At 42.4% G+C, this 24,186-nt stretch overlaps 1 protein-coding gene across 7 annotated transcripts in view; it reads right to left on the bottom strand.

Annotated features, from left to right (window-relative positions):
* Dcp1b (decapping mRNA 1B) overlaps positions 1–24,186 on the bottom strand; it is a 43,155-nt gene that overhangs the window by 10,370 nt on the left and 8,599 nt on the right. For 4 of the 7 annotated variants that reach the window (XR_008214641.1, XM_052722000.1, XM_052722003.1 and 1 more), the window contains 4 exons: positions 24,043–24,170; positions 8,099–8,165; positions 6,108–6,243; positions 105–233 (listed from right to left, as the gene is read on the bottom strand). Coding sequence is in view for 6 of the 7 variants with exons in the window: in XM_052722000.1 (XP_052577960.1) it covers positions 105–233; positions 6,108–6,243; positions 8,099–8,165; positions 24,043–24,170 (460 nt within the window). In the remaining variant the exon portion in view is untranslated. The remainder of the gene's footprint in view (positions 1–104; positions 234–6,107; positions 6,244–8,098; positions 8,166–24,042; positions 24,171–24,186) is intronic. The other 3 variants (XM_052722001.1, XM_052722004.1, XM_052722006.1) reach the window with 1 other exon arrangement.

Below are 24,186 nucleotides of genomic sequence, written 5' to 3'. Positions count from 1 at the left end.
GAGGGTTGGAGGGAAGAGAGGGAGAAAGTGATAGAATTATATTTTAATTCCAAAAGATGAAAACTATGTTTTGAACAAAACAAAAAAAAACAGTCCACTCATACCTTGTTGGGAGGGGGTTCTTGTAGCCTCTGGCTGCCACTGGGTCTCACAGGGACAGGTTTGATAAGCTTAGGGTTGTCACAGATGGCAGAAGAACTGGTTATCTGTTTGGGCTCAGAGCAGGTCTTACACTGGAATGGAAAAAAACCAAATACTTCATTTTTGATGGAAATAAAAGAAGCTCTAGTGTGTTTACAGCCTTTCTTGCTTATCTAATTGGTAGATGGCTAGTCTTTAAATAAGTTTTCATGCATGAAGGATAATCTCTTCTACTTTTCTGATGGGAACTATATTTGGGTAGAATCAACTACAATTTTTTTGGTGTGTGTAATTCAGTGTCCTAAAATATTACCACCTACATCAGTTAGCCCTAAGGACCCACATGCTCGTGGATAGTTGGAAGGCTATATGTTTGCTTAAGAAGAAATAGTTTCCAAACAAGCAGTCTAATAGGTTTTGATAGTGAGCAATCACAGAAATAATACAGAGTAGAATACAGGGAGCTGCTACAAATACTTAACCCAAGCATCTAAACCTGCTTGGTCCACAAACTAAAAAGTAATGCTGTCTCAAACCACTGATTTAAAAATTGCTAACACCACCTTTATTTAATAGATGACTTCTTGCATAAACAGGATAATTTAAATGAAGTGTTCTGAGCCACTCACTACAGATTAGAATTTCATAAACAGACGAGACAAGCCTCATCATTTCAAATCCTGACTCATTATCACCTGTTAACCTAACCAACCGTGCCATCGCCAACAGTAGGATTCATGACAAAAGCCTGGCAATAAGGCTGTGGTTCATTTTGTTAAAACATCAAGTAGAACAATACACAGGGCCTTCTCTCTGTAGCATTTGCTTCAGCTGACCAGTCAATGCCTCCTGCCTGGAAACAGTCGTCACATCTGACAAAGCATGAGTGACAGGCACCATGTCATCTCAGGAGCCCACAGTTCTCAAGGGTTTTCTAGTTATTGGGGCATAATCTCTTATTCTAAGACACAGGCCTGGGCTTGGGTGCCACTGTGTGCACCTGTCTGTCAAATCAACCACACAAAGGTCTAACTACATTTTCCAAGAGTCCTGTCAATTTTTTGGCCATTAGGCATTAGTACTGAATAGAGTGCGGAATTGCTTTTAAGTCATAAAGTGTTATTTTTACATTCTTGTCAAGTGAGTGACAGTGATTGGTGGTGTTGCTGCATGGGTCAACTGCTGTCTTCCTAAGAGCAAGGCAAGTAAGGCAAGGCAAAGCCACACAAGACACCGACTTAGAAAGTGCTGGCCAGAGGAGTCGCTAGCCCCTCTTACCACTTACAAAGAGGTGTGTTAATTCTACAGAATGACTCTTTATTTTAAACAAAGAAAACAGACCCCCCCCACCCCCGCCCCTGCTTTCCTATACACTGAGGTAGCTTTGCCTGCCATTATACATTACTCCTTCGATCTTTTCTCCCTTTTCTTTTTGAGACAGGGCCTTGCTATATAGCCCAGTCTGGACTCAAAATGACAACCCTAATCATAGGGAAATGCTAATCAAAGTTACAATGAGACCTCACATCATTCCAGGTAGAATACTTAAGCTCAAAAAGGCAAAAGAGGGGCTGGAGAGTTGGCTCAGAGGTTAGAAACACTTGTTGCTCTCCCAGAGAACACAGGTTTGTTCCCAGCACTCACAACCATCCATAACACTAGTTCCAGGAGATCTGATGCCCTCTCTGACTTCTATGGGCACCAGGCACACACATGGTGCATACACATAAAATAAAAATAATTTTACAAAAGATAGTAAAGTGTTGATGGGGCTATGGAGCAAAGGGAATCCTGGTACAGTATTGCTGGCAATCTGCAGAAAACAGTACCAAAGTTCCTAAGAAAATAAAAAAACATAACTACCAGAAGACCTACCAATCCAACTACTGGGCACATAACTAGAGAGTATGAAGCCGTATGTCCAAGAGACATTTGTACTTCCCTGTTCACTGCAGGACCATTTATTAACAGCAAAAACATGGATCAATTAAATGTGTGTCAACAGAGCAATGGATAAATCACACACACACACACACACACACACACACACACACACACGATATTCAATTTTCAAGAAAGAAAAAAGTAGCCTGCCGTTTGTGATCACAAGGATAAAAGCCGAGGAAAATGTGTTCAGTGAAGTCAACACGTCACAGAACAGCAAATCCCACACAACGTCACTTACACGTGGATCTAGAAAAGAAGAACTCACAAGGGCAGAGAGAATGGTGGCTAGCAGAGGCTTAGGGTACAGGCTATTGTGAGCATGTTCATAAGACATCAGACAGGAGAAAGCCAAAGGACCTACCGCACATCACAGTGACTACAGCTAAAAACTGCATATATGAAAGGCACTCAGAGTAGATTTTAATGTTCTCACCACAAAAATGCTATGTATGTAATACATACATTAATTAGCTTGATTTAGCCATTCCACAATGTATATAGGTATCAAAACATCATGTTGTGTGCCTTAATTTATACAAATTTTACTTTTCAATTAAATTAAAAAATTAATTTAAAAATCAGACTGAATTCCCCACCAGATTCCAGAGACAGAAGGGATCTCAGAAGTTTTCATTTAATCCTTATCAAGAGACATGAAATTCTTTCATACCAACTCCACTATGTCTTCTTAAACATGTCCAAAAATGGAGATACTCTTCACAAGAAGAATTCTGAGGGGAAAATCCTTGTCCTTTATTACTGTTTCCATTTTCCACTTCATCATACCAGACCCATTCTACTGATGATCTGTACCTTGTCTGTGTATGTTAAAACGCCTGCCTACATGCATACATGACAGGCAACAGCTGACAGGAGATGGCCTCTCTATGTGACTGACGCTAACTAACATTTACATTAGCTGGGGCTCGGGGGAGGTCAGGCATGACTCATGTGACAGGAAGGACTTGAAATGGACCTTCAAAGTCTGACCTTGTCTGGGTGGGTGAGGAAGGGGAGGAAAGGCAGGAAGGCACCTTCAGGAAGCAGAAGTCAGTTTCAAATGCTTATAGAATACCAAGAAGACCATGTAATGGAAAGTTGGAAGAGTCCAAGAGTTCACATAGCAAGATTAGAGATAGACTATTACCAGTGTGAGGCCTATGAGATGGCTAGTGAGAAAAAGGGGCCTGGAACCTGAGTTTAATTCCTGGACCTCCAATGACCTGAGTTTGTTCCTAGAACCCACAGCCTACATGACAGAAAGAGGGAGCTGACTTCTGAAAGCTGTCCTCTGACCTCCACATGTGAACTGTGGCTTGTCTGTGACTGCACACGCACACACACACACACACACACACACACACACACACACACCCCAAATATCAGTGTCAGAGGCAGGAACTGGTGTCTGAGCACTTTCAAAGGAAAGGCCATTACCAGTTTGGGTTTGGTTGAATTTCGTCCACACTGTCTCTCCCACCCATCACCATGATCCACATGATTCATGATTATATGTCCTGCACTCAGTCCACACTGCTGCTGTGTTCTGGTTGGTGCTCTCGTAAGCTGCCAGCAGTGGCCACTGAGTAGGATCCCATTTGCCCCACAATCAGGAACTTCGTCAAAGAGCTCTGACACTTTTTTTGTTGTTTTTTTTTTTTTTTTGAGACAGGGTTTCTCCATGTAGTTTTGGTTCCTGTCCTGGATCTTGCTCTGTAGACCAGGGTGGCCTCGAACTCACAGAGATCTGCTTGGCTCTGCCTCCCGAGTGCTGGGATTAAAGGCGTGCGCCACTGGCACTCTGACACTTTTTAGGAGGAAATGACCCTGGGCAACGAGGGTGCTAACTGCTACTGGCTGTCAATCATTTATGAGTCTTTTCAGGGAGCTAGGAGCTTTCAGTTTTTGTTTCCATAGATAAGAAACAAAACATGAACTAAGTTTGATGTCTCCACTTAAGATGCCAACTTCAACTTAGTTTGATTTTCTTCTCTTATGTCAAGGATTGGTTCTAGACACACTAATGTAATTTCTCAATTATTGAATCTGTAACAGCTGAAAAATTATAAGGTCAATATTCCTACTAATAATAAGACCACTGAATTAAGCTTCTAATTTGTTGTTCTTTTCACCCTTGAAGTATAATCTGCAAAGACTGTTTAGTTCAAACATTGTGGCTTGAAGTCATGATTTTCCTAATGATGCCACAATGTAATATTCAGTTACATTTCCTTATATTTTTTTTACTCATTTTCCAAATTCTAAGATTATTTTTTCCTTAATTTTTATTTTATTTTGCCCATTTCTCTAGAGAGTGTTAATCTTTTATATTTCAATTTTTAGGGGACTTAACCCAGTTCCTAGTTTTTAGGTGTGAATATTTCTTCTCAGTTGTTACATTTCATTTTTTTTGTTTTTTGTTTTTGTAGACATGGTTTCTTTGTGTAACAGCTCTGGCTGTTCTGGAACTCCATCGGTAGACTAGGCTGTCCTTGAACTCACAGAGATCCACCTGCCTCTGCCTCTGAGTGCTGGGATTAAAGGTGTGAGCCACTACTGTCCAGGTTTTTGTTTTGTTTTGTTGTTGTTTTTTATTTTTTTGAAGTTTGCAAAATGTTAATTTTCTATATAGTTGAAATTAACTGGTTTTGAGTTTTAAGGCACAGTTAAGAAGGATTCTTTTTTCCTAGATTGCAAAGATATCCAAATAAGTTTTCCTCCGGAACTTGAATTTTCTAACATTTGAGATTTATCTTGGGCTGTGGTTTGAGGCACAGTTTGAATTCTGTACTTTTCCAAATGAGTACCAGGTGCCTCAGCACTGTTACTTAAGAATCCATTCATTCAGCTGGGCGATGGTGCACGCCTTTAATCCCAGCACTCGGGAGGCAGAGGCAGGTGCATCTCTGTGAGTTCGAGGACAGCCTGGTCTATAGACCGAGTTCCAGGAAAGGTATCAAAACTACACAGAGAAACCCTGTCTCGAAAAACTAACAAACAAACAAAAACACAAAGAATCCATTCATAAAACTGACCTGAAACAGTTATTTATCATATCATAAACTGGATCTATAATTGCATCTAATTCTGGCTTCAGCTATCCTGTTGGCCTATCTGGCTACTATGTATGAATACCAACAATCTACAGTACCCTACACATTCATAACCAATTTTTAGCATCAAGCAGAGCCTGCTTCATGGCCCCTATTCTACCTCCAGTCGATACTGCTGGTTTTTACAGCCTCTCCCCCCTCCCCACTACGCTGGGGAGTTGTCTATTTCCCCTACAGTCAGCTTGTCTGTTCCAGGAGAAGGAGAAGAAAAGAAAACAGCAGTATTTCTTTAGAAATCACCTCAGACTTAGAGGCTGAAGGAGAATGACAACTTTACATCCAGTCTTCTTACTCCTTAGCTAAGAACAGGACACACACTTCCGTCTCTTCAAGTCTACTTTTATGCTTTTTATTTTGATTTACAATTTTTATTATCTTTTATTTATTCACCGGGGAGGGGTACCACAGCACATGTATGGAGGTCAAAAGAGGACAACCTGTGGAAGTCGGCTCTCTCCTTCTACCATGTGGGTCCTAAGGATCAAGCTCAGGTCATGAGGTTTGGTGGCAGGTGCCCTTACCCACTGGGCCCTGTTGCTGGGCCCATGCTTTGAGTTTTTGAGACAAGTCTCAGTATGTAGTCCAGGCTGGTCTGAAACTTACCATCCCCTGCTTCAGCTTCCAAATTCTGGGATTGCAGGCCTGCCCCACCAATGAAGACATGATTTATCTGCATGTTACCACTGTAAGGGTAGTAAGTCCTCTAACCGAATACGATGTTTGTAGGAAGGCTATTGATTTCTTAGGCTATCTTTTAAGTCACTGCAGAAAAGAGTCTACAGTCTACTAAAAGCAAAGAGATCTTGATTTGCCCCAATTGGCTTTCAAAGATCCTTAAGTCTTTCTCAGTGATGATCTTGTCACTGTGGTTAAGTGCGACCATAGGAAGAACAGAGAGAGACTCACCTTGGTGTACTCATCTTTGGCCTTGGTGAGCATCTGTAAGATATCTACTTCTCTGCCCTCTCCTGAACTCAGGGTCACTGGGGAGGATCCTGCTCCAGCTCCATGACAGGCTTTCAACTGTTCACACTGAGTGAGGCTAGGAAAACAAGGGAAATATCCGGGAACTAGTCCAAACCAATGCCATCACTCCAGTTCTCTCCCAAGGGTTTTCATCCCATTAGAGCCATCTTAGAAAGACTGCTCAGGCATTTGAAACAGAGAATGAGAGATGAGGTCTTGAGTCAACTGGCCACATATGCAAATCCAGGGTATGAGTCAGCAAGCTATGACCTGTGGGTGGCAGCCTACCCAACCTGTTTTTGTAAAGAGAATAACAGACTGCTCACTGTTAGGCACATCAGCCACAGCTGCTTTTACACTGTAGCAGCAGAACTGTCGCTGACATGGAGGAAGCCTTCCAAAGAACAGACATTCAACAGGAATGACAGGCATGACAGAGAGATCCCCCTCCTTCCCAAATACCTCAAGGTCATGCAAGGTGGAGAGGACCACCTCAGATCTGGCAGCTTTCTGGCAATTTGGAGGTACCAAAAAGGTCACATCCTAACACTGACCACACGGTCCTAAATGCTGCGTGGAAACATTAAAAAACAAAACAAAACTCTTCTTTGGCTTGCTTTGAATTTCAGCCCAAATTCTTTTGGTAAAGCCATGAAGTTAACGGTAAAGCAAGACCTGTGAAGTTACCAAGAGATTTTATTCTAACTAGAGAAGGGATCTGAATCCTTACTAATCAACTGCTCATTGCTAGTAACAATCATTTTCCTGCCTGCACTGTTAGGCAGTCACTGCAGAATGCTACCAGCTTTACCGTGGCCTCTTGGCTGAGCCGTGGGGTATTTTCAATCCATATGAAGCCCGCTGTTATTATCCCTTGAACAATTTACAACAACATGAAATGTTTAAGGAACTAGTTGTTATGGTGGTAAATACCAGTTTGAACACACTTAATCACCATCTGGGACTTGAGAGGGTGGCCTAAAATTAGCTCTCACAAGTGAGAATTTCAGGAGTCAATTTTATTTATAAGAATGTGTTCCCTGGTTCTCATTCCCTTGGGAGGAGGGTCACTTTTTCATTTCAGTGCCCCTGGATTTAGAAATGAATACTGGTTCTTTACAGACAGAACATCACATCCGGGGTGGGGCAGCTAGCCTAGGCAGAGACCCAGCTTCATGAACTCACTTCAACCTGAGGCTCTTGGCTATTTGCATAAACAGCAGCAAAACTGAAGAGCCAAGCCTATAACTGGGCAGAGTCCACCAGCCTCACCTGGGCCTCGTTTCGATGCAAACTAGGGAAGCTGAGAGGAGGAAGGTTGGATGGCAATGTAGAAGCAGCTCAGAACCAGCAAGTGAGAAAGAGACAACGGGGGGGGGGGGGGGGGGGGGGGGGGGGGGGGGGGGAGCGAGAGCGAGAGAGAGCACTGACTGCTAAACTAACACGGATTCTGACCTTCCCACAGAGGAGAACTAAAGACAATTTTAAGCACTTGGTGTTTGAGGCACTGGGGATTCTGAGTCCTGAACACAGTTTAGGAAGCTGTTAAAGGGTAGGCAGGAAGTGGAGTATTAAAGCCTCGGGGGCACCCTTTCAGGATGACTCTGCATGTTCTTTTTACTGATGGACACATCCAGAGAAAATACTACTTATTTACAAATGAAGAAAACACCAAAGAAACCCCCCATGGACCGAACCACCCACAGCACTCGGGGCAGAACAAGGCACGTCATGCAGACAGTGGACCTAGAGAAACACAGAAGCCGTTTCTTTCTCCGTTTTCATTTAGTAAGCAGCATCCAGTGTTTTTGGGGTCCCGTTGAAGATGATGGCTGAGAAACACTTCCTGGTAAAGTTAGTGTTGCTCCACACACTTGGAAATGTGAGTCAAAGGCCCGGTACTAGGAGACACTCGGCCTTTTAATACTTACTTTTTCATCAGTTTTGCAATTCTTTGGCACTCTTCCTTATCATAAAACCAAATTCCATAAATGGACACTGGGAAAAAACACATCAAACAAGCCATAAGCATCTTCAAAGTCACACAATGAAAGAAATTCCCTTTCTATCTTAGAGGAACATATATAATAGTTAGTTGTGGAATGAATTTGTTCGATTTATTACTAAATAAATGAAGCCAGTCACTGGAGTTGCATGTCAAAGGAAAGCATCTATACTGGAAGTGCTGAGGAGTTTGTGCACACACTGAAGCCTGCTTCCCTAACGGTGCAGCCTCTAGCTCGACAGGCAGTTGGTAAATGCTTCTTACACAAGTGGCTACAGATTGAAAACGAGACCAGGATTTCTAAACTTCTTGGCTTTGAGACTTCATTGTTTCTATATTCCATTTGCACATTTCATAAACACATTTCATCTTTATTTTTAAATATTCAGAAACCTGATGCTCAAATTATGCCTAGAAACCTCCTTCCCGCTCCTTCTCCAAAGAATATGTTAACTGAAAAATTGGCAGTGAGTTATTAGGATAGGGAACTAGAAAAAATATATTTTAAAAATAAATTTCATTTTAAAATGTCCATATAGAAAATTTACAAATGTTGGAAGGTTAGGTACGACTATGGTGTAACCATTTAGCAATGAACAGAAATGTAGTATAACTGTGATTGATTCATTTAATAATTTTCAAATAAGTTATCTATTAAATTTAGTATGTATCTAGCTCCATCACTTTTGTAGTGGAGGCTAAAATAGTTGCAGGATACATTTGTAAATATCTAGTTGAGGTCCTGGTAATATATGCAAATAATCCTATAAATAATACATCAACTACATGGACATTGAAAACAGCAGCAATATTATGATAGAGGAATGAAAATTAGCAAAAAGTATTTTAAAGGAAAACAAAAAATTCAAAAAATATGAACTTTCAAAGCATTTAATTATTTTGTATGAAGATAGCTATTGATTGTCTAAAAACATCTTTTTCTGTTCATTCATCTCACCATGTGCAGACATGAACTGTCTGCCCCAGGGCAGTACTGATATAAATATCCAAAGGCACAGGAAATGTCTTTTTAATGCTATTTTAAGCAGATATATAAAAAAAAAAAGCTTTATGAATCCAAATCACTAACTTGCCAAAAGTTGAGACATTAAACTTCATTTTTATACTGACTGAGTACAGACAGAATCTTCTGAAAAAAAGATTTATTTGTGTGTGTGTGTGTGTGTGTGTGTGTGTGTGTGTGTGTGTGTGTGTGTCCGTCCAGAAAGGGTGTCAGATCCATTGGCACTGGAGTTGCAGGTAGCTGAGCTTCCAGATGTGGGTGCTAGGAACCAAATCTGGTCCTCTAGAAAAGCAGAAAGTGCTCTTACCCCAAGACATCTCTCTAGCCCATGCACGCAGAACGTTTACCTCAGACACCTACATATGGAAGGGGCAAGGAGATGACACCTCAGGTTTTCTCATCCAGGGCACTCTCTGAGACAGAAACACACACACCCATCCACAGCACTATGACAAACCTAAGAATATTGAGAACATCAGTGTTCTCAAATCAATGTGCTGTATGCTTTCACACCAAAATAAAACCTTTGTGTCAAGATTAAATGTGATTCTGGAAACTGAGGTTCCAGGCTACTTCCCACCTACCAGAAGTCGCTCCCCACTCAGACCCCCTAGACTCCTGTCCTCTTGTCCTTGTAAGTCAGGCTGGATCACTGGCACTCAGTCCCCATGAGGAATCTACACGGATCACTAGTACTCACTCCATAAGGAATCTATACGGATCACTAGTACTTAGTCCGTGAGGAATCTACATAGATTACTAGCACTCAGAACCCATGAGGAATCTACACAGATCACTAGTACTCAGTCCGTGAGGAATCGCCATGGATCACTAGCACTCAGTCTGTGAGGAAGAGGAATCTACATGGCTCACTGGCACTCAGCCCCATGAGCCTGGCTTCTTTGTCTCAGTTCTAATAGGTCTCAGTTATAATAGGACCATTTGCTGCAGTGAAATCTTGCCTTTTTTGAGACTAAGTTTTCCCAAATGGCAAGTCAGGAACTCATGGTGCAATCAGACACTAAAGCCCAGTGGCAGAGAAGATGGCAATGGGCGTCTTACTGGGACTACACTAACAAGCACTCCAGGTGCCACTCTTCCTCCGGTGTGACACTTGATACACAGAACTACAGTTCCACGAGGGCAGGATGCCAAGGAAACTGTTGGCTCGAACAAAACCCTTCTGACGTCTTCATCACCACGAGACACTGACAAACAGGTTTCGGACAGAAAACCAGAAAACCCTCAACCGTTAAAGCACTATGAAGGAAATACTGGGTTTGCCGTTATCTAGTACCTCATGAAGATTTACCTGAGGCAACATGGTTTTTAACATTCACATGGGATCATTTGAAACAACTCTTTACCCGGTTAATATTTAGCTTGAACATAAGGTTTAAATAGGCAAGGGGAGAGGAAGATAAAACAGAAATTTACCAGCATTCCTGGCTACTAAAAGGAGCACCAAGATAGAGGACCGGGCCTGTGCTTCCCTCTCCTTAAAATAGTTTTGCAGCTCAGCGGCACTGTGAATCCATGGACGTCCACATTCCAGCTCAAGTTCTCCGCGTCGTGGGCCCAGGCCTCCACCCCCACCAGGCCTATCATCCGTCCACACAAGAGGCTGTGCCAGACAGCTCGTGGTGATATACAAAGACCAGGACTCATCAGGCCTTCAGGAGGTGATGAGCTGACAGGCTGACAGAAGCCATTTGCTTCACATTTCCATCCAAGGGCTCCACGGGGGAAGGGCTTGTCTCTGCACAGATCTGAAGGCAGCCGCAAAGGCAGAAGGGTTCGGCAGAGAAGAACCAAGAAAGGAGTGTGCTTTTAGAGCTCTAACCTGAAAGTAAACGCCTGAATTCCAGGCTGAGTGCTAGGCCCCTATGCGCTTTATGGCCCTCAGAGGTGGCCCCAGAAAGCAGTTCTGAGTTTCTAGAGTACAAGGAAAACTACAAGAGGGATGACTGTTTAGTTGTGGAATTAGCTGTTAGCACCCAACTGGAAGTCACCATGATTCGCGCCTTCGTTCAGCCGTCCACACCCCCATACCAGCCGCTTTCCAGTCACCTGTCTGAGGAAACAGAGGGCAAGTTCAAGGGCAAGGTGGTACATGAAGCTCAACTCAACTGTTTCTACATCTCTCCTGGAGGTAAGAAACCCAGAGCGGAGCAGAGAGAAGGGAAGCATGTTGAGAGCGCCACTAGGAAGGAGGATCCTAGAAGGTTCTCCAGCACATGCTCCCAAATGTCTAGGCAATCCCTTGTTTTATTGGGACTTCTCACCACACTGTGGGGAAGTTCAGCTTGAACTGCCCTTTCCTGATGCCATGCTTGAACGGTTCTCCACAGAAAACAGCCTTTCTGTGGTAAAATACCTGTCTCCCGTTGTGCTTCCAACTCCTTAAGAGATTGAGGAGTGCAAAATGTCCACATTAGTCCATGTCTGGGTTTTGTGGGAACACACAGACAAGGGTGAGCAAGCTGACTGCTCTTGATGATGACACCAATTCTTTAGTTTCTTCAGCAGGAAGCCTGAAAGCCAATCAAGTCTCAATGGGCCAATTAAATGGTTATTAGAGGCAGTATCAAATGTCACTTAAATGCGCATTTTCACTTGCACCCACTGGCTCCCATTAGTAGAGCACAGCAGTTCATTCTGGATGAATGAAAATAGGACCCGCCTCATCCTGTTTATGCTCCTAATAAATGTTTTTATTTAATATGACCCTTTGAGACATTTACCATTCATTCTCTATTTCATGCCAAGTACTTTTCAACTCAAAACCATTTAATAAGGATTTGGGCTAAAATTTTAAAAGATAGCATATACCTACATAGCTAGTGAGCGGTATATAAATGCGTTAAGGGATGTACAGCAAACTTTAAATGGGAGCTCCGGTTTGATTAGGCTTTCTCATCCAAAAGTCTCCTCCTTTCCCTCCCTCCCTCTCTCCTTTTTTTCTTCCTCCTCTTCACTTACTCCTGTAAAAGGGTCGGGCCATTCGTTTGCCCATGAAAGCTCTCAGTTCTCTCTTTACTGGGAACCTGGCAGAAATCAGTTCTGCAAACTATGGGCATTTGAAAATAACTAAAAAAAAAAAAAAAATGTAAGTTTCTTCAGACCCCACTTAGGCTCTGGTCTTCCTCAAATGAGTGGAAAAGTAATCTCTACCCCAGTGTATAATTGGTGTAAACACCTGTTTGGTGGACTTGGTTCAAACACGTTTTTTTGTTTTTTGTTTTTTTTTACTGTCCCATTTACCCAGTTCAAGCTGTTATCTGGCCATGCTGAAGATGTCTGCTTCCTAGAGGCCAGCAGAAGCACATATAGTACCCACCCATCTGAAAGTCTTAACACATTTTAGAAGGAGAAAGTCACTCACGAAGGAGCTGCAGTCATGAGGAGTGTGCAGCTCAGGGACTCCCCCTCCCAGGAGCCTCTGTGGCCACACCAGGTTCCATGAGCCAGCCAAATGACTTTCCCAGTTTTACTTATTTTCTCTAAAATATGCTCCTGACAGTTCTCCAAATATGATACACAAAGTCTCAAAAAAACGTTTACATGCTTTGATTTGATTTCCAAGCTTGGCTACGAAAGACTGGATTCAGTCTGTGTTTGGGTTTGTCTGGATTTGATCACATTTTGTTTATTTGTGTGTATATGTGTGTGGGCACGAAGGTGCCACCGCGTGTGCGTGGAGGTCAGAGGACAACCAGCCAGAGTCAGTTCTCTCCTTCAGATGTGCATGCTCTGGGGATTGAACTCAGGTCAGCAATCCTGACAACAGTACCTTCACCTAATGAGCCATCCCACCAGCCCTCTGCTCTGAGACGGGGTTTTGCTATGTAGCCTACGCTGGAAAGCTACTCGCTATGTAGTCCAGGCTGGCCTTGACCTCATAGTCATCTTACTTTGTGGATTACCTGAAATTTGTATTTTTTAAATCAGAGTTGGCCAGGACTTTCAGAATTAGGAAGGAAATGACTCTGGGGGAGGGAGGGAAGCTGGAGAGACTTGCATCAGTTGCAATGTCTAGAGTGGCACCTGAGGGCTGTGTCCTGGCTCCATAGATGGGGAAGCGAGGCCATGGCTGGCAGGCTCTGCATCAGTCCTGTTCTACAAAACTCTGCTTCCTTTTGGCATGCTCTTTCATGCCTTTAAAGTAATGTTCTTTCATTCACCTTCCGCTCTGGCTTTACTGACCAAACACGGACACGTCTTGTAAAACAAAATCTTCACTGGCCCCAGAGCAGCTACATAGCATTGTTATCTTTGGCCCTGGGTCTGGTTCTTTTCATATGACATAGTTTTACTGCACCTCACAAATCAGCAGTCCTGATCCCATGATCTTGGGATACTGGAAGGTTCACAGCTGACGAGAAGCGGTTGCTATTTAATGGCACTGGGAGCAAAGAGGAGAAAACCTGAGCCGTAAAAACAAACTGTCCATTCCAAATAAACCAACTGTTTTAGAATGCTGATGCCATTAAAACTAAATAGCTCCAAACCTGACAGCCAAAGCAGTATGTTAATTTGAATCAATATGCATTTCCAATCATCAATGAGAACGTGTTACTTTAAAAGTAAAAGATGTATTCTGCTTTTAGAAAGTTTCATTTATAACAAAGATCACATGTGTCATTAGACTTCCCGATCTCAGAGTCACTGTCCTCCTCACTGGGGACACTTGACATCCTGTCAAAGTCAAAGCAATCTTCACCGTACACTAAATTCCTCATTTTATTTCTCTCAGGGGAAAGTTACTTTATTTACTCTAAGAAGTTCAACAGAGTAAAGAAATGCCAAAAAAAAAAAAAAAAAAAAAAGAAAATTAAGAATCAGGAAAACCCTAGATTAATAGTAATAGAAACAGGAACAATCTGTTTGGCTGACCACTTGTTTATCTCCATTTAGTTCATAATTTTGCTGGTAAATTTCAAAATCTGGGCCACAAATATCAAATGGATGCCCTAAGACGCTCCTCTGCATCTCTGAGCTCCTATCTACCCTTGAGTCCCACTGTGTGCACTCGTCCTGGGATAAACTTCGGTGGGTTCTTCGCCCCCAGTCTTTTTGGGTACCCTTGTACTGAAAACGTTCTACTACTTACACATTTACACATCTCCTCCCTGCATCAGACCACAGCTCCGGGAGGACTCCAACAACGCACACAGACAGCAGCACGTGCAGTCAGTCGGCAAGTGTCTCTAGCCAAAGGCTGTTACCGATAACCCTTGCCACAGTTAGTATCAGTTCTGGCTTAATTAACCATCATGGACCAGATAGGCTGGAGTCCTCTGCCAAATGATCCACTCTACCAGACAGCAGGCAGCTGTTCGCCTAAGACCTGTATATTCTTCTAACGTTGCTGAGAGCCGACTTTGCTTCAAGTATTTCACAGTCTTAGGTATAAGTCTCAGTGCTAGGACTTGGCCATTCAGATGTGAGTTTCCAGAAACCACGTATTCCATTGACTTGGCGCTCGGCAGACACTAATGTACTTATTTTACGAGTGTTTATGATCACAACACTTCTACCCCATCATTCTGCTTGCCTGACTACTACTCCCATCGGCAACTGGGAGACAAAGAACACATTTCTCTTCCTTACAGATGATCACAGGACTCGGTGCAGCAAACAATTATGATTCTCACATGCTAGTCACCTGTGATAACGTAACCTTGAGCTTATAAGCACCTAAGTTACCTTAATTATTCCAACAACACTCTGAAATGCTATTATCATAAATGAGCATCAACAAAGGGAAATAAATCCTGTCCCATAATTAGAGTTTGCGATGCTTAGAGCTAAACATAAAACAACATTTTTATAGGTCAAAAATTGTTCTCCTCAAAACGAAAGCCCCCAAAGCACAGACTTCCTCATATTTGAGTCAGATGATTTAAGGCAGCGTTTGATGAGGACAGAGCAGCTTCACTGAAGCAGATCACTAAGAAGCTGCTAAGGTTTGGGGCAGAGGCTCTGTAGCCAGTGAGGAGAGGAGTGAACCAGGGGCTCTGTACTTCAGTCATTCTGACCTTTATCTGCTGTGGACACAGGAGATACTGAGTGTTCCCAAAGCTCTTCATGTTGAAAACAAGTCATGTTTCGGTTCTGGTCCGAGAAGAGAACTAGGGGTTGTGTACGGAATGATTCCAATACCAGCTCATGGCCTAATTACACTCTTCCTCCTGGACCCTTAACCTAAGATTCCTTCTGGAATCAACTAACCTTGATTCCAGAACATGATTATCTGAAACTATCTTAGGATTTTTGAACAAAAACCAGCAGTATAAAAATAGAATGCAAAATGTACACCAACACTGTGCTGCTATCCTGCCTACTCCCTGTATGTTGAGGCAGGGCGAGTGAACAAGGCTTCTCTCAGAAAGCATGGAGGGGAATGTTCTGGAATACAGTTTTTCTCTGCCAAGATTTAGGCTTTTTATCACAGCAAATTTGGCTCTCTCAAACAAAATATAAAAGACTGTACAACCACAAGCCACAAATGCAGCATATGAATGGAAACATCATCACTATGTGAATGCTTATTTCCTTGTAATGCCAAGAATCTTGCATCTGTATGGCTGAGGACAAAGCAGAAGTGATTTCTTAGATTTTACTCCACAGTAGCTGCATATTACCTGTAATGTATCACTGTGCCTCACAGATTCTTCCTTACCCAAGCACGCCAATATTATTCCACTGGGTGAGCTTCAAGATGTGTGTGTGTGTGTGTGTGTGTGTGTGTGTGTGTGTGTGTAAATTAAATTCGCAAAAGTCCCACCCGTGAGTGCCCTAACATTCTACAGTGGAAGTGCACCATCCTTAGGCTGGGTGCTCTGGGAAAGGAGTATGGCTTGCCCAGGTGGTGTGGGGTGCTGATGGGAACCTGTTTCAGGAGCTACGATGCGTGGAAACCAAAATCATGACAGCCAGTACTCAAAGTGAAATACTGCCTTACCTGACGTCTTCTGGAGCTTTCTGTAACTGACAGAATGCCAGTTTTTACATAAGTCGTCTCCTTTAGTTTAGATCCTTTCAGCATGAGCAGAGTACTAACAGAATCAGCGGTAATTCCGGATTTAAGGCTAGAGTGACAAGTTTTATCACTCGAGTTGTAGGAGGTGTGCAATCCTTAATCACTTGTTACAGCGTGTCAGCTCTCTGTGCACAGGGCCATAACAAAGAAGCCAGCTTTTCACACAAACTGAGATTCACTCAGTGGGGTGGTCTGAAAGAAAACGGCCCTCATAGGGAGTGGCACTAATGGGAGGTGTGGTCTTGTTGGAGGAAATGTGTCACTGTGGGGGTGGGCTTTGAGGTTTCCTATGCTCAGGATACCGCCCAGTGTGTCAGTTGATTGCCTGTTGCCTGTAAGATGCAGGACTCTCAGCTACTTCTCCAGCACCATGTCTGCCTGCATGCAGACATGCTCCCTGCCATGATGATAATGGACTGAACCTCTGAACTGTAAGCTGCCACCTCAATTAAGTATTTTTCTTTATAAGAGTTGTCATGGTCATGGTGTCTCTTCACGGCAATAGACACCCTAAATAAGACACTGACCATATAATAAGTTTTGACTTTCAGAGACCTTCTTCCTCTCTTATCAAGAAGCACACTAGAGGCCTTAAAGGTTACCAAGGGCAGCAATCACACCTACCACATACAATAAGAGCCTCAATTTGTATAGATGCCTGTTCAGAGTGAATGTGAAAAGTCAAGGTCTTTGTCTCCTGCTCTGCGTTATTTGTGGCTTGGATGAGTTTCCCATGAGGATCTTATATTACTTACTGGGCAGGTCTGGAAGAGAAAAGCATGCTATTGTTATTCTTGCAAATATCAAGTTTCTGTCTAAAAAGAATGTCAAGGACTTTTAGCTATCTAATTACTTTAAAGATGTGTGTTGCCCTTCAATGGTTTGAGGAGCTCATTTGCATTCCTAGAATTTAAGTCTGTAAAATGGTGTGCATAGACATTCCGAGGATGGAGCCCAAAGCCTGGTACATGGAAGGCAATCAAAAACATACCTGAAGAGGGGAAGGAGGAGGGCAGGAGGGAGGGAGGGAGGGAGGATGGGAGGGAGAAAGGGAGAGAAGTGAAGAAGAATCACCAGATTCTATGGCCCCAACAGGATTAGAAATTACTACTTGAGAGGGCTGGAGAGATGGCTCAGTGGCTAAGAGCACTTATTGCTCTTACAGAGGACCCAGGTTCATTTCCCAACACCCTCATGGTGGCTCACAACCATCTGTGATCCAAAGCCCTCTTCTGACCTCTGTACATACCAGGCTTGCACATGGTGCACAGACATACACGCAGGCAAGACATTCATACACATTAAAATAAATAAATCTAAAAATTAAAAATGTACTACTCGAGAATATCAATATACCAGTGGATATCCTATAATGGACAACATAAGCTCAGTTGTCTATGGGCAGATAATGAGGCGTTCACTTGCTCTGCAGTGCGTTCCCATAGGCTTTGCTTTTACCCTGTCAGCTGTTTTTTATACTAACTGTCTGAGTGATTCTAAGGTTAGAGGTATCAAATCTCAGGGCATTAGAACCTGCTGAGCTAGAAGACTTTTATTCCTCTAAATATTTTGAAATCTAGGAGGCTTAAGAAGGCTAAATGCCATCCGAGAGGTAGAGGAAGGTGGATCTCTGTGAGTTTCAGGCCAGCATGGCCTACATAGCAGGTTCCAGCCAGGGTTAGACAGGGAAACCCTGTCTAAAACAACAAAACAAAACCCAAGGAAAAGCCCAGATCCATGAGGGAATCACACAGTTCAGCCTTGGTCACTGCTTTGTATGAGTCTGAGAGGCAGGACTGTCACACTGACTGTGAGGTGGGGAATAGGGAAAATTTCTGAACGATGGACAACCTTGTGGCTATTATAAATCAATCACTCCAAGCAGAATATCTTCAAAGCTTTATTTTAAGCACACTGATGATTAGAACTCGAGACAAAATCATTAGACATCACCCCCCCACACACACCACCAATTCTGGCATTGGTACAAATGATCTGGGAATTACTTCTAGTCTACTGTGCATGTCTATTCCTTATCCTGATCCATTTATTTTCTAGGCCCATGTGGAATCACAGAACACAATTAAAATATAAGATACAGTCTGTCCACAAGGGACCTGAAACTTACTACTCATGCCTACATAGTAACTTATTGATTTATGGTAGTATAATGGCAGAGCAAAGGTTTTTCAGAACACATCCTAAGTATAGTGAGCAATGCTCCTTCCAAATTATGCCCAACCTTTATTTGTCAATTTGACTTTCATACTGCTGTTATTTATTTTTATATATACAGGTACAATTTAGCTGAAGCTCTGGAATAAATTAAATATGTTCTTTATAACAGCCATCAAGAAAATGCTTGAAATTCTATTTTAAAACTATTGATTACTTATTATATATTGTGTTGGGAAAAGGACTGTAAAAAAGAAGTTAGAAAATTGCATCTCTGCTAGAAAACTGGCTATTTAAAAGGTAAATTCTGTGACAAAAACAAAGAATCACTGCAGATGCTAAGGGCAGACGTGGGTCTCACTGGCTCTCGGACTTCCTAACCCTAGCACATGAGCATTACTAGGTGGTTAATACAAGAGACGTTTAACAAGGGGCTGGGATGTGGTTAAGTGTGACGGTGCTTGTCCATCACACCCAAGGCCCTGAGGTTCAAAGGAGAGGGAAAGAAGAGGGGGAGAAGAAGTGGGAGGAGGGGAGAGAGGGGAGAAGGCAGAAGGGATCAGAGGGGGAGAGAAGGGAGGGGAGATTTTTCAGAGCATAGATCTTTTTTTTTACATTTCTGAATTAATGCTGGACTCACGCTGGTAGTGTGGCTGTATGCTCCTTATGGGAAATACTTGAGACCAGAGTTTCTCAGATTTCAGTTTTGTTTTGTTTTTTCATGTTAGAACATTTGTTAGAACCTGTTACTCATCTCCAACCTGAAAACCCAAAATCTACACTTGATCTTAGCCCAGCTGAGAAGAACTGAAAATCTCAAATCTAAACCTTTAGACTGTCATTTCAGCATTCAAAATATTTTGGACTTTTTATAATTTTTAAAAATGTAAGTGTATGGCTGTTTTGCCTCCATGTGGATCTGTGCACCACTTGTATGCCTGGTGCCCACAGACGCCAGAAGAGAAAGTTGGAGCCCCTTGAAGTTACAGACTACTGTGAGCCACCATGTGGGTACTGGGAATTAACTAGGTCCTCTAGAAGAGCAGCTAGTGCTCTTAGCTGCTGAGCTGTCTCTCCATACCCATTATCCTCATTGATAAAACAGAAAACAGAGAATTTCCAAGAAAAAGTTACAAGAATTTCATAGGATAACCCATATAAAATCCAATACAGTGCCTAGCAGTTAGTAAATGTTTGTTGAATGAATGAATGCACACAATTTCACTTCTGATTTAATAACTATCTTATTTGCTTTTTACATCTTATTTTAAAAAGCTGTGCATGGCTGTGCATGAATATAACCCAAGGAGGGAGGAGGGGAGGTATTAAAGACAGGCACATTCCAGGAGCTGGTGGGCCAGCCATCCTAAAGAAAACAGCAAGCTTCCAGTACAGTGAGAGACCCTGTCTCAAAGGAAGAGGGCAGAAAAAATAGAGGAAGATTTCTGACATCTTCCTCTGGTCTCTGCATACATTCACAGGTGTACAGCCCTGCACATCCATATGTCACACACACACACACACATGAAAGCTCACTTAGGTCAAATATCATTCAATAAACTCCAATAAAGCTCAGATTATAAACCTTTTTCTACAATAAAGTAATTTATTATCTGTTTGATTAAAATTCAAAATTATTTATCAAATTTTTTTTTTTACTAATTAAATGAAGAGAGTTTGGGATTTTTTTTTCTATTTTCTTATTTTGCTCTTCTAGATTCACCTAATTGACTTTTTTCTTCCTCTGATGAGTCTAAAAAAATTATCTGAGAAAACTCACCATGAAGCAGTCCAGCTCTACTCTACTGCAATGGCAGATATTACTCATGAGCTGTGCGGCTAGCAGAAGGCCAAGGGCCTCTGGAGGTACATATGGACCCCAAGGAGGCAGTCACCATGAAAACAACCTTGCATGAAGCGAGGCTGCCTGGCCAAAGGGGCATTATCAGAGGATTAGAAAGCCATATACAACTGCACATAATCATCTGAGCTGTAAGAAACATTTGAGAGGTACCCAGACCCTGATGGCCGACATGATAAACCTTCTGTGGACTGGATGTCAGAGACTGAGAAACTCTGATAAATAAGCCAAGATCAAACAACTGGACTCAAAGGCAATCAGCACCCAATGTCGAGGAGAACAAAATGGAGCAAAATGAATGCAGGAGAGGGCCAAGACATTGCCTTCAAATCTCTGCTCAACTGATTTCATTTTTCTGTATAAGGGCTTGTTAGAAACAAGCACACATTCATTCCAAAGACTGACTTCCATTCACAGTCATGCTTAACTGCAGGGGAGGCAGAGCAAGGGTGTGGAATAGCAGCCAGGGTCAGGCTGTAGCTACACATGCTGGGCTGCTCTCACTTCCCCAAACTTCGCTTTTCTCATCTGTAAAATGCCAGTGAGAACAGAGCTGGCTCATCAGTACAAGACCCACAGGTACGAACCATGCCTGATATTTTACATTAGAAATGACAAAAAAGCAGGTAAAGGTAAATTTAATAACACACTTTATTTAGCCCTATTATCCAAAATAGTATCATTTCAAAATGCTAATCAATATAAAATTATAAGATTTCTAAAAATTCTTTCTTTCTCCCTTTTTGTGCTAAGACTCTGAAAATGTGTGCTTTAAACACACAATCCTGTTCCTTCAGACAAGCTACACTTCAAGGTCAACAGTCCCAGGTGGCTGTTCATCACTGTCCTGGACATACCTAGCTTCCTGTGTGCTCACTAACTCCACACAGCATTTTCTGTCACACAGGCCCTGGGAGACATAGGAAAGGTATTTTTTAAAATCAATGTATTAAAGAAATTTTCTATTTTTGGTATTGTCTATGACATAATGCAATATATAAGAACTCAAAATATCTATAGTGACTAGATCAATTATTTGTCCAAAAATAAGAGTGACCAGGAATGATTAAGATAGGTCACTAGTACTCATTTATTCTATATTCACTTTTAAAGGTTTATTTTACATACATACACACACACACACACACACACACACACACACACACACACACACACACACACCACTTCATGTCTGGTCCATATGGAGGCTAGAAGAGGGTGTTGGATCCCCGGAAACTGTAGTTATAGACAGTTGTGAGCTGCCATGTGGGTGCTGGGAATTGAACCTGGGACTTGTGGAAAAACAGCCAATGCTCTTAAACTGCAGAGCCATCTATCTACACTCATTTTTGTGGCTTCATTATTAGCATTTCAATAAGCTAATTTGACACAGGACATAGTGTTTTGGTGTGTCCGAGCCAGACATCTACTGTTAGCGTCTTCAGGGTTTCTCTGTGTACCCCTGGGTGTCCTGGAGCTAGTGTCATTTTTTCTAAGAAGCTGGCCACCTTGTTTTTTGAGACTGGCTCTCTGGCTTGGAGCTCACCACCTTACAAGCTAGGCTGACTGGCCAGTGAGCCCCAGGGAGCCTCCTGTCCCAGCTTCCTAGGATTTCACACACACATCACTACACCCAGCTTTTTCAGTGGGTTCTGGGGAATCAAACTCAGGTGATAATGTTTACACAGCACACACTTTACTAACTGAGATAGCTCCTTAGCCAAATGATATGCTTTAAAGAAAGAATGTAAATTTTGACATAACTGTAAGCACACAGTGAAGAAACAGCAACAAACCATTTTTTAAAAATATTGCAAAACCTTTCTTTTCATAGGGCATACTACTGGTAAGTCATGTTGCAGGTTTTTTTTTCATTGTTGCAGTTTTAATAGCTCTTTTTTTCTCATAAATATTTAAGGATTAGACATTTATCATGACAATCTAATTATGTACAATTAAATATAGCATCATATTTAATGTAGTGTTACATTTAGTTTAGTTTGTTTTGTTTTGTTTTTTGAGGCAGGGTTTCTCTGTGTAGTTTTGGTGCCTGTCCTGGATCTCATTCTGTAGACGAGGCTGGCCTCAAACTCACAGAGATCCACCTGGCTCTGCCTCCCCAGTGCTGGGATTAAAGGCATGCGCTTCCACCGCCCGGCTCATTACATTTAGTTTTAAACTATTCACTGGGATTATCACTGAGTATTACTTGAATCACATTATTAAAATTTTGAGTAGTATACAGCAGGCAAGTTCTGTGTGTGTAAGGAGGTGTGTAGTGTATGTGTGTGCACATGTGTTCAAGTGTGCTCACCAATGCAGGAGTGTATAGAGGCTAGAGGCCGATGTCAGATGCCTTCCTCTACATTTCCACTTTTTTTTTTTTTAAAGACAGGTTCTCTCACTGAACCTGCAGCTAACCATTTAGGCTAGACTGAATGGGCACAAGACCCAGGACCTGTCTGTCTCTGCCCCCCAGTACTGGGGCAACAGACACATATCACCACACTGGACTAGTATTTGGGTGCTAGGGATCCAGACTCAGGTCCCATGTGTGTAAACACTTTAAATACCAAGCCATCTCCTTAGCCTCTTTTGTGTTTGTGTGTTGTATGCGTGTGTGTGTGTGTGTGTGTGTGTGTGTGTGTGTGTGTGTGTGTGTGTGTGTGTGTAGGTCAGAGGACAACTCTTTATGTGGATTCCAGGGATCAAACTTATGCTGTCAGGCTTGGCAGCAAAGGTCTTTGCCTGCTGTATCATTTTGTTGGCTGCCTTAGTTTTTGAGGTAGGGTCTCTCACTGAACCTAAAGCTCCCAGTCTCAGCTAGCCTGGCAGGTCAGCAAGCTCTGGGGACTCATTTGACTATGCCTCCCAGCACTGGAATTACAAATATACACAGCAACCCCTGGCTTTGCGTGTGTGTGTGTGTGTGTGTGTGTGTGTGTGTGTGTGTGTGTGTATGCTCACGCTAGCGTGTTGAACTCAGGTCCTCATGTTTCAAGCTCTTTACCAATTGAACCATCTCCCTAGTATCAACTTCCTGTATCTTAAACTCAAAGAGTTGAAACCATTACTAGATTGCAAAGTCTCTTTGAAAGTTACCCACAAAGCCGAAGAGCAGGTGCATACTTACCTTTCAAGCAGTATGGTCCTATGGTGAAGATGCCCTGAAGCTGACAGCTTCATTGGTCTCTCTCTAGTCTGACACAGGTGTCAGATAAGACCCAAGGTTGAGATGAGGACAGAATTCTATACAAGCAACTGCTACTTCATCTCAAGTCCATCAAGGACCATTCAGTTACCTACCACTATCTCACCATTACAAACAGTTAAGAGACTCAAAAGAACAAAATTCCTTGGACTTTGATTTTTTAATGATTACATATTCAAAAATACAGACCCTCTTCCTCAATCACTCTTTACTGTGCTTGGTCAGGGGTGACACATGAGGGAAAACTGGCACCTACCAAATTATTAATTAATTCTGTGTTCAGTGATGCCACCCATTTGTCCCTCTCCTGTCTCCTGACCAAGTACTCACCTCCCCCAATTCCTGATTAGGATTGAAGTCAATGACTGGTTCATTCTATAGGCAGAAGAGCTGCTCAAGACAGGGCTTAAGGAAACTCTCACTTGAACTTTTCTAAGAAAAAAGTCACTTCCAAGCTAATAAATGCTAACCCCCTAGCTGTTGATACTAAACACAGCTTTCAACATTTGGCTGGACTTCAGAAATAATGACTACCACTGTATTGAGAGACTCACATGTGGCATTTCTGTAGAGAAGGAAAGGGTCCTGGAGCTGGAAGTCCAGGTCTTTAGTAATGGGTTCTGTTCTGTTTTCCATGCTGAGCCTATTCATAATGGTGAATCCGTGCTTTGGAGAGGCAGACCTGGAAATCACGGAGC

The sequence above is a fragment of the Peromyscus californicus genome, unplaced genomic scaffold (genome assembly GCF_007827085.1).
Source record: "Peromyscus californicus insignis strain IS unplaced genomic scaffold, ASM782708v3 Scaffold_6__1_contigs__length_162567912, whole genome shotgun sequence".
In the NCBI taxonomy this organism is placed as follows: Eukaryota; Metazoa; Chordata; class Mammalia; order Rodentia; family Cricetidae; genus Peromyscus; species Peromyscus californicus.
This window is presented reverse-complemented; position numbering and strand designations above follow the sequence as displayed.